This window comes from Tympanuchus pallidicinctus, unplaced genomic scaffold (genome assembly GCF_026119805.1).
Source record: "Tympanuchus pallidicinctus isolate F22 unplaced genomic scaffold, pur_lepc_1.0 scaffold23, whole genome shotgun sequence".
NCBI lineage: Eukaryota > Metazoa > Chordata > Aves > Galliformes > Phasianidae > Tympanuchus > Tympanuchus pallidicinctus.
In genome coordinates, this window is record NW_026294740.1 from 986,334 (window position 1) to 1,000,628 (window position 14,295).

General features: G+C 48.1%; 1 protein-coding gene across 1 annotated transcript; it reads left to right on the plus strand.

Moving 5' to 3' along the window:
• On the plus strand, positions 1 to 13,605 carry ELAC2 (elaC ribonuclease Z 2). The gene is made up of 24 exons (XM_052688167.1): positions 1 to 255; positions 319 to 369; positions 451 to 521; positions 938 to 1,002; positions 2,109 to 2,166; positions 2,648 to 2,716; positions 3,217 to 3,369; positions 3,827 to 3,885; positions 4,521 to 4,579; positions 4,666 to 4,738; positions 5,654 to 5,766; positions 6,285 to 6,383; positions 6,579 to 6,717; positions 6,796 to 6,881; positions 7,784 to 7,893; positions 8,672 to 8,768; positions 9,171 to 9,309; positions 9,970 to 10,008; positions 10,170 to 10,279; positions 10,578 to 10,677; positions 10,753 to 10,873; positions 11,065 to 11,143; positions 11,855 to 11,999; positions 12,687 to 13,605. The coding sequence occupies exons 1-24, from the start codon at positions 17 to 19 to the stop codon at positions 12,936 to 12,938; spliced, it is 2,526 nt and encodes an 841-aa protein (XP_052544127.1). The 5' UTR covers positions 1 to 16; the 3' UTR covers positions 12,939 to 13,605.
• Positions 13,606 to 14,295: the final 690 nt, after the last annotated feature.

A 14,295-nucleotide genomic window follows, 5' to 3' on the forward strand; every position in this document is an offset into this window, starting at 1 on the left:
GGGGCGTGGCACGCGGATGTGGAGGCTGGCGCGGACGCTGTGGCGCGGCCTGGCGTGGAGCGCGGGCACGGCCATGGCCGAGGGACCCTCGGCGGCGCGGCGGCCTAAGGGTGTCCCGCGGCACGTATGGGCCCGCGAGCGGCGGCGCAGCGCGGGCACGGGCCTGTCGGGGCCCAACACCGTGTACGTGCAGGTGGTGGCGGCCGGCAGCCGCGACGCGGGCGCCTCCGTCTACGTCTTCTCCGAGTTCAACCGGTGAGTGCGGGGACCGGGGCTGGGACGGGGCTGCCGGCCCGCGCTGACCCCCGTGTCCCTCAGGTACCTGTTCAACTGCGGCGAGGGGACGCAGAGAGCCATGCAGGAGCACAAGTGAGTAGCGAGGGGAACCGCGGGGGGATCTCCCGGGCTGTGCCGGCCCCGGCTTACCGCCCCGACCCGCTCTGTCCCCAGGCTGAAGATCTCGCACCTGGACAGCATCTTCCTCAGCAGGGTGGCCTGGGCCAACGTCGGCGGGCTGCCTGGTGAGTGGGTCCTGTGCCTGGATCTGGCCGCAGGGGCGGGGCTCGGCTCTCCCCGCAGCCTCTCGGGGCCTTTAGGGGTTCGTTAGCTGCGGTGTGGCATCGCCTCAGGGTGCGGGGCAGGGTGCTGCTTGTGTGTGCACGTGGCTTTGTGGGCCCGAAGCCTGCAGGAGATGCTGGTGCTGCCGGCACTGAGAGCTTTGTGGATCTGAGTGGAAAAGACCTCCTGTTCCTGATGCTTTCTGTGTCTGCAGAGATGAGCAACTTGTTGAAACCACCACAAAGCTGAGGCAAAATTGAGATTGAGATTTCGGGTTTGGTCTTCCATGAGAAGGTCTGAGAGTAAGGGGGATCTTCCCAGCAAGATCCATCACCACTTTGTTTGGCTGTGATGAAGTTGTTTCTGTGCTTTGTTTTAGGTATGATCCTCACGTTAAAGGCTATGGGGCTTCAAAGGTGTGTCTTTCTAGGGCCACCAAAGCTGGTAAGTAGTGGAAGGTTGCAGAGAGGGGATGGGAAAGCATGAAATATTGGTACTTACCTTTCAATTGGGAGAGCTGGTGTCAAGGCCTCTCACTATAAGAAAGACATTGAGGCCGTGGAGAATGTCCAGGGAAGGGCAGTGAACTCACGAGCAGAAGTCTAATGAAGAGTGGCTGGGGGAACTGGGATTATTTAGATTATTACAAAAAGGAGGCTTAGGGATTATCTTATCTACAACTACCTGAAGAGAGGTTGTGGTTAGATGGAGGTTGGCCTCCTCTCCTGTGTAGTTAATGATAGGACAAAAGGGAATGGCTCAAGTTGTACCAAGGGAAATTCAGGTTGGATATTAGGAAAAATTTCTTCTCTGAAAGAGTGGTTGGGCACTAGAATGGGCTGCTCAGGGAGGTGGTGGAGTCACCATCCCTGGAGGTGTTCAAGAAACGTTCAGATGTTGTTCTGAGGGACGTGGTGTAGTGGGGAAATATTGGTGGTAGGTGGATGGTTGGACTGGGTGATCTTGGAGGTCTCTTCCGACCTTGATGATTCTATGACTCGAAGGCAGTGGATCATCTGAGTCTGAGATGCTATTCTGGGACAGCACCAACCTGAAGGCTGTGCCAGAGAGGTTGGGTTTCAAAAGCAAATCTGTTACATACAAGGCAGCATCACACTTCTGCTACTTCAAACTGCCTTGTCAGTCAGTTTTAGAAAACAAGGGGAGTTCTTCTGACTGTTTTTCTTCTCCACATTTTAATAGAAGCTTGGTATCTGAAAACCTGCTTAAGGCAATCCTTAACAGTCTAATGCCATATCTAGGCTTACATTTCTGTTCCTCACTGTCATTTAATTTCCTTGTAGTATCTGCTAATGGTGATTCGAGGGATGGGAGGCACTGCTGTTCATTTTCCTTTCTTTCTGTGAATGGGTGATGCCTGCTGGGGGTGGCATACCTGCCCACTGCTTTCTGGCTGTGCGCTGCCCAATTTCTTGACCAGATATTGAGCTTCTGATTTCATGGAAGTAAAGTGTAGCTTCTGAAAGTGTTGCTTTTGGTTTGCACTGCTGAGGGGCAGTTCATTGACTCACTTTTTTTTTTCCCCCCAGCAAAACTACTTGAAAGCTATTCGTCTCTTTCCTGGACCCCTAAAAAGAATGGATTTAGGTATGTATGTTAGGGGTATGCAGCCAATATAAAGTTGTAAATTGTTGGTTTCAACTGTATCCAAAGTTAGGCACTACCAACATCAGAATAAGTAGCTTGGGTTTGGGTCCCTTCAAATCCATCCCAAGAACTGTATGGGAGAAAAGTAGTGTTTCCAGGTCTGGTTGTGGCAGGCAGCTGCCAGTCTGCCCAAGTAGTATATGGAACTCAGCTTCAAAGCACTGTTAAGGAAGCTTGCTTCTGGAGATTGCCAGTGAACTTGTTTACCATGGTGTTATGAACTCTGTTTTGAGGGCAGTGGGCTTCTAAGAGCTTTAATTATTCTTTGATCCTTGCTCTGGGGCAGGAAAATGGAAGGGGGTTGGTCATTCAGGTTTTTTTTCTTTTCCTGAGAGAGGAAAAGATGTTTTCCTGGTAGTAATTCTTGTAGCCTATGAACGTCTTATGAACTTCTTAATGCCTGTTTTTGTCCTCTTCCCAGCTGTGCAGTTGCACACAGAGCCAGAGTACAAGGATGAGACAATGACAGTCCACCAAATACCTCTAATAGGTGAGCGTGTGATGCAGTAGTTAAACAGGAGAAGCGCTTGTTCATTAATTTTGCTTAAGGTGATTAAAGGAGCAGCTTCTGTTTGCAAGCCTGAGTAAGCAGAGGTTCAAGAATTTGCATGTTTTTCTCAGCAGTAGGATCTCTCAAAGAAATGAGACATGCTCAGTCAGCTTTCATTTGTTCTTTTAGTAGTGAGTTTAGAATGACGTGTGTAACAGGGCTGAATTTTGGCTTTGTTAGCCAGCTGAGTATTGCTGCTGCTGAAAGTTGCAACACTTCAAGAACAGGCATAGCTTTCATAGAGTCTAGCTATTCTGAGGGAACCTGGAGGATTTAGACGACAGGTGGCACCTGAAGACCAAGTCAGACTGGTGGAAGGGTGCTGTATGTTGGTGCGGTTGGAATGCTAATGTCACAGAAGAGGAAATGCTGCTCTTGCTTTTCTTGTTGGTCCACTTTGCTTGAGAGGTTTTTGCCTGTTTTTCTTGGATTTGGAACAGGAAAACCATTAGCTGCTGAAAGTACATTTCCTCAGAGTCCTGGATTATCAGCCCAAGATGGAAGTAGCTCAGAAAGTGACACAGAGCCTGGATCCCCAAGAGCTGCGCAGCAGAGCTTGGATGAGAGCGAGAAAGGAAGCCCAAAGAAAACAGGTGAAAACAATGGAACTTTTAATGTGCTTGAAATGAAACCAGAATAAGGATGTTGTTTTTGGTTTTTTTTTTTTTTGTCCTCTAAGCTGTTTGTCTGATGCAAGTGAGATCTGTACAGGAGCTCAGCTGAAGGATGATGTGGAGCACAGTGAGGTCTAGTACTTCAAAACCTAAAGCAAAACTAAGAAGGCCTAAAAACAGGACATGATTCCTGTGTGGAGTTGTGGTTAGGCCTTGTATTGATTTGCTCCTGTCTGGAGTGGGTTCTTCAGCCTTTGTAACGTGAATATGAATGGATGCTGATCAATGTTCAGACAAGGGTTTTAGGACTCTTTGTTGATGGGCTGCTGGTTGGCTGGATGATGTTGCTTCACTAATGCTTTAATAAAAATTCGTCTTGGCTTAAGGGAAGGTGATATTCAGTGAAGACAGGCAGTAAGTTTTCTTTCTGTTGCAGATGATGAACAGAAGCATGAGAGCAGGCATCCTGATCTGGTCATGGCATTCCTTTGTAAAGTAAGCTGCCACACAAAGATACCTTGTTCAGTACTTCATCTTGCTAGTTGGATTTATTTGTAAATAGTGTTTTCAAGCAAAAATTTAGAAGCTTTATAGCCCTGCTTTCAAAAAGGCAGCAGTAGTAGGAATAGAAGCCAGTTAAAGCTGGAAGGTTTTTTACTAGGTAGCCAGTTAAGAGTAGACATGTTCCATTTTTTTCAGTGTATTTATACTATAGAAGTCTCTCCTGCCTATATTACAAAAGAAGAGAGAGAGAGAGAGAAGCAATAGCCTGATCCTCAACACCCAAAAGGTCTGGGGAAAACTTTTTGGGAGTAAGTTAGACCAGTGGCGGGGGAGATAGTAATAAAAAGAAACAAACAACAACTACCAACCTTCCTTGTCTGGAAGGTGGTTTGTTAAAGATTTGCTGTTCCACGTCTACTGGGTGCGATATGCTGGGTTCTTCATGTCTTCACTGGAATAGTGGAGAAGACTTTGTTTCACAAAATCTGATATTGAAAGGGAAGGGGGGAAAAAGAAATGCCTTGGCTTCTCAGGAAATAGCTAAGCTGGACATAATGGATCTTATTTCCTGGCATTCCTTAATGTTCTTTTATTTGGTTGATTAATTCTGTTTTAACTCTTTTCAGATTCACCCAAAGAAGGGAAAATTTTTAGTTCTTAAAGCACAGGAGATGGGTCTGCCAGTGTGAGTATGAGAGCCCTGCACAGGGAATGGGGCCAGCCCTGGTGTATTGAAGATGTCAAGCTAAATTTTCAATGCCTTGTTTTCAGGGGAACACCAGCCATTCTTCCTATAATTACAGCTCTTAAAAATGGGGAGAGCATCACTTTTGAAGGCAAGGAGGTAAGATGCATATATGTTTCTGGCTGTGGGTCCAGTGAAGGAGGGAAGTGGCAAAATGTTTCTGTGGAAGGGTGGGTGATAGTTTTCTGCCTGTTTTCATCTCTGCTGAGGTGTTTGTATGGGTTTTGGTGTTCAAGCTTTGAGTGGTTACTTTTGGTGACTGGTCCTTGTTTTCAGCCCCAAGTTGTTGCTGAAGGTGGCTCTTGAGGAGTGTCTGCTGGAGGATGTTGTGAGGGTGTGATTACAGAAGTACACTCTGAAACGTGTTTGTGACCATGAAAGTCTCTGATTTGCTGGGGCTTCTCGATTTCACTTTCTCAAGCTGATGCAGATTTAGTTGTGAACTGATCCCTACATATTTTAAATCTGGGACTTGAATGCTTGTACAGCCATTGTTCCCTCCTTACTCTGCACTTCTTAGACCACAGAGGCAAAGTGAGCTTTAATCTCTCAGACTTTAGTTGGATGTGAGAGGCAGTCAGCCCTGGCAGTGTCCCGGGGGATCTGTAAGTGAAGACCATAACCTGGATGGATACAGCTGTCGTATCTTTTTGTCGTAAGAATTTAGCAGAGCTTCTTTTCCTAAGCAAGCTGTTTGTAGTGTCTGAATCTGCACTGAGAACCCGGAAGCTGCTAAAATTCCCTTTGTTTTTTTTTTTCTTCTAAGATCAGGATTGTGTTTGTTGTGACACAGCAAAATGCAAACTTGTTCCTGTCCTGCCCTCTCACTGCACGAGGACTGCACTGTGGTTTTGCTTAGTGTTGAGTGAAGTTGCCTGAAGCTACTTCTGCAGCCCCAGCAGCCTGCTGGGAGCTTGCTAGTAGAACTGCTGAATGGAGACTGATATAATGATGCACAAAGGGCTGCTTGTACACCTTCACCCCACAGTGTGGTGTTTGTATATCTGTCTGCAGCTTTCACCTGAAGAACTGTGCGCCCCTGGTGATCCTGGCCCAGTGTTCATTGTGTTGGAATGTCCTCATGAGGGCTTTGTGGATGCTGTCTGTGAAAATGAGACCTTCCGAAGGTAGCGGGGATGGGTGACCTGAAGTGTTTGGGGGAAGACGTCCGTGCTGAGCCTTCTAGAAAAGGCAGGTCTATGTGTAGGACCTGTGGGATTCTGTGACTGTGACAGATCTGTCTTCCCAGAGCCTTCAGAGGAGGAAATAGGCACTGGTTTCTTACTATGGAGCCATGCTGAGGCTCCTGCTTTTTTGTGCAGTGAGCCTGGATGCTTAGTTTGTGTGCAGTATCTCCCTGAGACTTGTGCAGAGGCACACCGAGCTTCTGAAAGGCTCTGCTCCTCTTGGAGGAGGGTAGCTGTTTGGGGTGGGAGAATGGAGATGTCAGCACACGAGTTCTTAGACCCTCGTGTGAGCCTTAGGCCCACTGCTCTGGGGAGTCTGGAGATCCTGTGCTGTGCTGTTGAGATCTATGCTCTGCTTGCTCCTGGGGGAACAGCTCCAATAATACAAGAGTGGAATTGGAGGGAATGCCAAGGGGATTAAGGATCATTCTCACGTATCCTTTCTGTATTCGCTCCAGGTACCAGGAAGGACTCAGTGAGGATAAGGTTGCCTTGGTTATTCACATGACTCCAGAGTCGGTGCTTCGGGACAGCCGCTACCAGCAGTGGCTGGAGAGGTGTGTGGTCTTCTGATTACTTGGCTTTACATCGTTACTGGACAGCAGCGTTCTGATGTTGTGAAGATTTTCCCAGAGTCGGTGCTGAATGGCAGCAGAGCTCTGTCTTAGATGAGATTTTTAGCAAGTGGCTCAGCAGCGTGCATATGCCATTGTGGGACTGACGCTGTTGAACATTTTGTCATCCTCTTGTAGATTTGGACCTGGAACTCAGCACTTGGTGCTCAATGAAAACTGTTCTGCAGTGCACAATGTGCGCAGCTACAAGATCCAAAGCCAGCTGAACCTCATCCACCCAGAGATCTTCCCTCTGCTCACCACATACCAGAGCAAGGTAGGCAAGGCCCTTCCTGTCTCTGTACCTCGCACCCTTGGGTGAGGAACGTGTTTCACGTTGTACTTCTCCCTGCAGGAAGAAGAGGCTGTGTGCAGTGTGCCTGTTGTGCGAGGAGAGTGCCTTCTGAAATACCACTTCAGACCGCAGCAGGAGTGGCAGAGGTCAGTGGCAATCTTCTTGGCACTTGGTTTTTGAGTGTCGGGCTATCAGCTGTGTTCTGGGGGTTGTGCTCCTGTCACTGAAAATCTGAAGTGTGGGACACAGACGTGAATGAACTGCTGATTTAATAATTTGGGCAGTAGTTTGGAGGGTTGTTTTCATTCCTCACTCTTGAAGTCCAATATGCATTTCTCTGCTCTCTGCTTTTGATCTCATGTGCTGTGCACCCAACTGGCTGTGATAGGGAGAGACTCCTCAGGAAGCCAGGTGAAAATCTTGCCAGACTTTGTGTGTTCAAATGGTATCAGAGCCTAAAGCCCCAGGTGATTAAACAGAGCGGGCTCTGCAGTGTCACTTGCTAAGTGTGCAAGGAGAAGGTGTTGGATGGAGCTGTAGAGGGCAGGGGGTTCTGTGATACACCATTTACTGAGACTCAAAATTATGTCTCTTTGAGCAGAACAGGAGACCCTAGATGCTAAGAGGAAATGATTTTTCTTAAAGGTGCCGAGGCCTGCAGTAGTGCTTGTGCAGTGATGCAGAACCAGTGGACACTGGGTGCCTGGAGCCCTGTCGGGTGGTTGCTGTTCTTGCAGGAGTCTCACTGCTTCCCATGGTGGGCCGTGCAGTGCCCTCTAGTGTCCACAATCTGAACCTTCACGGTGCAAAAGAACACAGTGCTGTTACAGGAGCTTTGGTGGGATGGTTGTTTTAGTGGGGATGTTCAGTCCTGCCTGACCTTTCTAGCCCACGCCATACTCATGGGTTTGTCTTCTTCCACTGCTTGAAACAGAAGAAATATTTGACCCTTTGTTGGAAAGCTGTTTTGGCACAGTAATTCGTCATGCTGCTCTGAAAAGTCAGTTCCCTGTCACCCCCCATCCTGATGCCTGGCCTTTTCTTTCAGAGATGCTGTGACTGTCTGTGATCATGATGCATTTGTTGCTGAAGCCATGGATCTCCCTAACTTCCAGACTCGTGTGAAGGAGTGCAAAGAGAGCCTGCCTGCTGTACCAGGTAAGGATCAGCAACTTGTCTTATCTCATGTAAGGACAAGAAGGTCCTGGTGAGCCAGTGCTTTAGAGCTCAGGTCAAGCTGTGAATGTGCAGCTTTTCTGCTGCCCAAGATGTGCTATGAAGTCCTCCTGGAGCTGTGCAAATTTCAGGCTGAGCTCAACCTGAGTTTAGCTTATACCTGTTGAATTATGCAGTCTTCTGCTTCTGTTGTTCTGAAGCTGCTAGGTTTGGGGATTGACCACTTGAGGACAACTACAGACAAAGATCTGTGTGGTGTTTCTCTGTGGTGATGAGCTCTGCTTGTGTCGAATGCTGTCGTAGCAGGCAAAGTGCAAGTCCTTATGTTTGGGAAATACCCTCCTCTACAAGCAGCTTCCTGTGAAGTGTTCTCTAACTTTCAGTTGTCCTGTTGGTAGTGAGGCTTTCCTGGTATGGTGCAGCAGCACCCACTCACTGTCTGGATCCTGCTGCAGAGAGTTAGGGCAGGGTGGAACAGTAGCTAGATGCCCCTTGAACTGACAGCTCTGTGTTGGCCAGTGAGATGAGTCCTCATTTGCCTGCCTTGTTATATGCAGCTGTACATTCTGCTTTGTTTTTGTGATTGTACCTGTTCTGTTTTCTGTCCTCCCACGGTAAATTCTGATGCTGTGGGAAAGCTAGAAGCTAAGGTGAACAAAAATGAACGTTCCAGGTGTGGAAATGCTCGGCTGTTGAACTGAACGGTGTCTGACTGGGCAGTACATGGATAATGCTTACAAACTCGTGTGCGTTTTTGCAGGAAACGTGAATCCTTATCCTGAAATTGTATTCTTGGGAACAGGATCTGCAATTCCAATGAAAATCCGAAATGTCAGTTCTACACTGGTAAACACTAGGTAAATGGTGTGTGTTTTGCTTCGGGAGAGGCTCCGTGTTCTGAGGGTGTTTCCCAAGGGCGGTTTTGAGCAGAGTGCTGATGACACAGGAGAGTGCCCCTGTAGTGGAGTCTGTAGGACTTCTGTCTCTGTAGGGAGGGAAGGCTCGAGAGTTACTTGTAAACACAAGCATTTAATGTCTTCATTTTGCCATTTGCCCCAAGAGTGTGTTCACCATCAGTATAACAGCAGAAGGAGCTTGTGGATGGAACAGTATCTAGAACCTTGGCTAGGAGGAGTAGCAGTAGAGGTGCAGCACTGACAGCTCTCTGCCCTCCAACCCAGCAGATCCCCTTCCCTGAACAGACCCTGCTCAGTGCTCATCCAGTGGCTGCCACTTGTCTTTGTCACTTGTCTTGCCAGCTCAACCCGATCCCTGCTCTTGGACTGCGGGGAAGGAACCTTTGGACAGCTCTGTCGCCACTATGGAGAGCAAGTTGACCAAGTGTTGTGTAACCTAGTAGCTGTGTTTGTGTCTCACATGCATACAGATCATCATTCGGTAGGTGATGTGTTGGAATGAGCAGGAGCTGTGTGCAGGTCTCTTTGTGTTTGGGAGCCAGATGCAGCTGCAGCTGGTGAATGTAGGTTGCTCTGCTCTCAAGGCTGTGGTTCCCCTCTTGTTCCCCAGCCACTGCTGAATCTGTCTGTTTCTAATCCCTTTTTGCATCCTGTTAGTGGTCCCTGTAGATTGTTTAGAGATGTTTTTATTTTTATTTAGTTTATTTTTAAATCAGTATCCAACCCAGCTTCCTTTGGTGCTGTGCAATAAATCCTCACAGAGGGATCAGTTGGTCTGTTCTAGGTTGGGCCTGGTTGGGGCAGGCTGTTTGCTGGTCTCCTGTCTCATGTGTGGAAACCAATCTGAGAGTGATGTGTTGGCTGGACACACTCTGCTCTCTCTTCTGCTGAAAGCAGACACAGCTCTGGAAGGGTGGAGAGACATGGTGTTATGGGCTGCTGGTCACCAGCTTGTGGCATAAGTGGTGACAGTGTTCCAGCAGCTCAGTACGATGCAGTTACTGGGGAAAAAAAGGTGGTTGGTACTTCTGATTGTAGATGCTCCTGAAACTGAGCCTTGCTGAGCTGCTGTAGCACTGCTGACACTTATGTTCCTGGGTCTTTCTGACTGCAGTTTGCTGTCTTTTCATCCCTTTTGCAGGGCTTGGTCAACATCCTCATGGAGAGGCGGAGAGCTTTTGTAAGTTGTGCTTCTGTTTCACTGTTCCCAAATGTATCTTGAACAAGGGAAGGAAAACTTTCCCTATGTGGTGGAAAAGCACCTTCTTTTCCCACGGCTTTTCTTCTGTGTGATGCAGTGTCTGCCTAGTACTGATTCTCCTCCTGTCTTTTCTTTTGCAGGCTTCCCTCGGTCGAGCTTTTATCCCTCTATTTCTGGTAGCACCTGAACAGATCATGCCTTGGCTACATGAGTACCACGACAACTGTGAATCGATTCTCAGAGACATCAAGTGAGTTTTCTGTGTGGTATGTGAGGAAGTCCTCCTGCTGGGTCCTTATTCAAGGCAAATGACCGTCATTTGTTTGAAATGACTCCAGAAAGGCAGGGTGTGTGACAGTAGGGAAGAAACGATTGGATGAGTTTGTGGGGCCCTGGATAGCAAAAGCAGAGGGGAAAACAGATGCACAAAATCGTCTCGTTTGTCAGGCAGTGAGCAGAGAAGACACTTGTGTGAGAGTCTGCTTTAAGGTGAGATCAGGTTTTACTTTGTTCCTGTCCTCAGTTCTTTCATTTCCCTTCCCTTGCAGAATGATTACTTGCCAGTCCCTTGTGAAAGGCCGTGAGAACATCAAATCTAAAGCCAAACGGTTTATCACTTCTTTATTAGAGAACTATGACTTGGCTGAGGTAAGCTGATAGCATCATGTGCTGCAGTAAAGGACAAGAGGGAATTTGAAGTCTAATGCTCATGTTCTTGTTTAGTTTCAGACTTGTGAAGTCCAGCATTGTAAAAATGCTTTTGCCTGTTCAGTGATCCACAAATCTGGATGGAAAGTAGTATATTCTGGTGACACAATGCCCTGCAAGGCCTTAGTACAAATGGGTAGGTGACAAAAACCTCTTTGAAAGACTCTGAGTATGGCCTTGAACTGTCAGTAACTGAGGTGGTCACTCCCACACTCTTTGTGCTATGACTGCAAGCCAGTGGGGGCCCTGGGTGGAGATGAGAGTTCACTTGCTTATTTAGGCAGTTGCGTGTTCAGCTGAAGGTGAAATATGTGATTATTTGCACAGGGAAAAATGCTACTCTGCTGATCCATGAAGCAACACTGGAAGATGGAATGGAAAGAGAAGCTATAGAGAAAACACACAGGTGGGTGTGTTTTGCTGTTTTATCACTGCAGGGAAAGCGAAGCTGCTTAACTGGGCTTTGACCTTGGATCTGGTGGTGAGGGGCCCAAGGCCTGTAAGTAGTTCTGGTGTGCATGGAGCTCTTCAGCACTAATATTAGAGTGTTGCTCACTGCACCAGCTCTGTAACTGTTTTGAGCATCCTCAGAGAGAAATAGGGGAAGCTCTTAGTAGCAATTCTACAAACTGACTAGCCCAAAGGAAAGGCCCTCAGCTTGACTGCACTGCAGGACTAAGCTTGGACAGTAGAGGGGTCATCCACACCCCTGTCAGCTATCTGCACGATTCAAACTGAGCTGCAGCCAGTGGTACTGCCTGCTGCCCCCAGTGAAAGGGGGCGATGGACTGGAGAGCAGTTTCCAGCGAGTGAGCTGGACTTATTGGCACCTCTAGGTTGAGCTTTTGTCCCCAGGTTGTGAAGCACTGAAAAGCTTCGAGTTAATTAGCATCTTTTCTGCACTCTGAGTCACATGGAAGCTAGAGACTTGCCAGCTGTGCAGGCAGTGTCTGGGCTTGCTGATGAAGACAACTTGTGCCCAGCAGGTGGTGTATAGCATCTAGTGTTTGCTGTTGGCAAGATGTGGCACTAGCTGCAAGATGCAGCCTGCTGTTCCCTGTTGGAGGAGCAGCGCTGGCTAGTGTGTATGAGTGCTGTGTTCTTGGTCCTTTTGCAGCACAACCTCTCAGGCAATTGAGATTGGGATGAAGATGAATGCTGAGTTCATCATGCTCAATCACTTCAGCCAAAGATATGCCAAGATCCCGCTGTTCAGTGAAGACTTCAGTGAGAAAGTTGGAATTGCATTTGATCATATGAGGGTAAGTTTGGAGTTTTGATGCAGACTGTGAGAAAGGTTTCAGTGCTGCCTGGGGATGGCTGCTTAGGAATGAAATTTTCCATTTCTAATAAAGTATCAACGTGCTGTGTCCTTCTGAGAGCAGTTTCCTATGAAACAGCTCCTTTTACTTCTGTCAGCAGGTATCACCAACATGGAGGGGTGGGGGGCATAGTGCTCAATTCTCTTTAGGACAGGTGCTGATGGCTCTTGAGAACAGAAATCTGTTCTTCTGGATGCTTGCCTCACGTCACCTCTGTAGTTTGTGCTGTTGCCAGCTAAAAATATCACTTCCGTTCCCTTTCCCTTCTTAATCGATGCACTGCCCTAATGGCTTTCTGCAAAAGATGTCTGGGATCCTAAACCCTGTAGTGCTGCTGCTGTCCTGAATGTGGGAGTAGCACACTGGCTGACGTATACATATACAGTGTGTGCATGCTTTCCTGTGAAGAGAATGGCAATAACTTGGTGTAAGGGATTGATGGACTGGCTTCTGTAAGGGTTGTAAATGCTCATCTGCCTGGCAGCTGCAAATCATCACCAAGGTGAGGCTCCTCTGTGCTGGTACCACCCAGAGGGAGGGGTGCTGTCCTGCTTGCTGAGCTGCAGAAGGCTGGGGGCGAGGGATGGCAGTTCTCAAGCAGGTGCTCTTGTGCCCAATGTATTGCAGGTACGGCTTGGTGACTTTTCAACCATCCCAAAGCTGATCCCACCTCTGAAGGCTCTGTTTGCAGATGACATAGTGGAAATGGAGGAGCGGAAGGAAAAAAGGGAGCAGCGCCTTCTGAAGGAGGCTGCAATAGTCTTGGACCAACTGACTGGTGGTGAGAACAGGGAGACACCATCCCAGAAACGGAAACAAGACAAGAACCATCAGGAAGTACCAAACAAGAAACTTAAAAAGCTTAAAACAGTGAACTGAAGGAAAAGAGGTAGAGAACGTTCTCTGCTCTGTGAGAGGTGCCCTGTGTTGTACGGGCCTGTGGGGCTGGCAGTGCTGGGCAGCCTGCAGGTGCCATGGCAGGAGGCGCTGGCCTTGGCGGCTGGCTGCGCTCGGTTGTCAGGGGGTCGCTGTGGGCTGAAGCTCCCAAGCATGCTGTAAGCAGTGCGAGTCCTGTGATGGCAGTATTTACCCATACGGTTCCACAGTTCCTGACCCTGGATATCAGCAATCCACATGCCGTTTTTCTTTTAGCCAAGACTTCTCTCTGAGCTGTTTTAATTTTTGGTTTTACAATGGAAGCTATTGGTAATACGGCAGCAGTTACAATCTTGGGAGTTGCAAGAGGTGAAGTCTGGTAAGTCCTCATGGGGCTGTGGACTCACCAGAATGGGGGGGGAGGAGCTCTCTGGTTACACAAGGAGTGTATCTGTGTCAAGACCTAGGCTGTGGGAGGAAATTTCAAATAAAATGGGACCCAGTTAATTGCTTTTAGAGATCTAGGTTAATTTAAGGATCTGAATGCTGCTGTGCATTCCCATTTTATTTTGGTTTTCTTGGTTGATTTCCTCCACCCTCCCACCCCCCCCATCAGAACAGTTTTCCAAAACCTTCATTACAGTCTGAATAAACCACTCAACATCACACAGATTGTTTTGATTAGGTAGTTAATGAGGTGAGGAGTCAACAAACACCTGAATTTTGGGAGAGAACGACCTGATTAATGTGTTACAGCACCCTGATCAACCTCATAGCTGTTACAAATATGCTTTGTGCCACCAAAATCACACCTGCTTCTGCTGCTTCATTCCTGTTGTTTTGAGATGGCAAACACTGCTTCTGCAAGGCTCCAGAACAGACAACTGTGAACTTTGTTTGCTGTAGTGTGCAGGGGAGCTGGCAGCGTGAGCTGATGGAGGACAGCGAGCTGCGAAGGGAGGATGTGTGATAGTTTCTCTACTCAGACTTCTGTGTCCTGTAATCATGTACGGGTCTGATGGGGGAGGCATTGGGAGCGGGTTGACCAAGGAGGCTGTGGAGGCATTCAAGGCCAGGCTGGATGTGGCTCTGGGCAGCCTGGTCTGCTGGTTGGGGACCTGCACACAGCAGGGGGTTGGGACTGGATGAGCGTTGGGGGCCTGTTCAACCCAGGCCATTCTGTGATTCATGGCTATTTCAGTGAAGGAATTCCCTCTCAGAAGCTACTGCTAGGCCCCCACGTGCTCGACAGGAGGTAGCAATACATAGTAAAAATGGCTTTATTTTAAGGGGATGGAAGATTGAAGACAAAAGGGCAGCAAAACATCTTAGTAAGTTAGCTGTGCTTTGTTACGCTTGT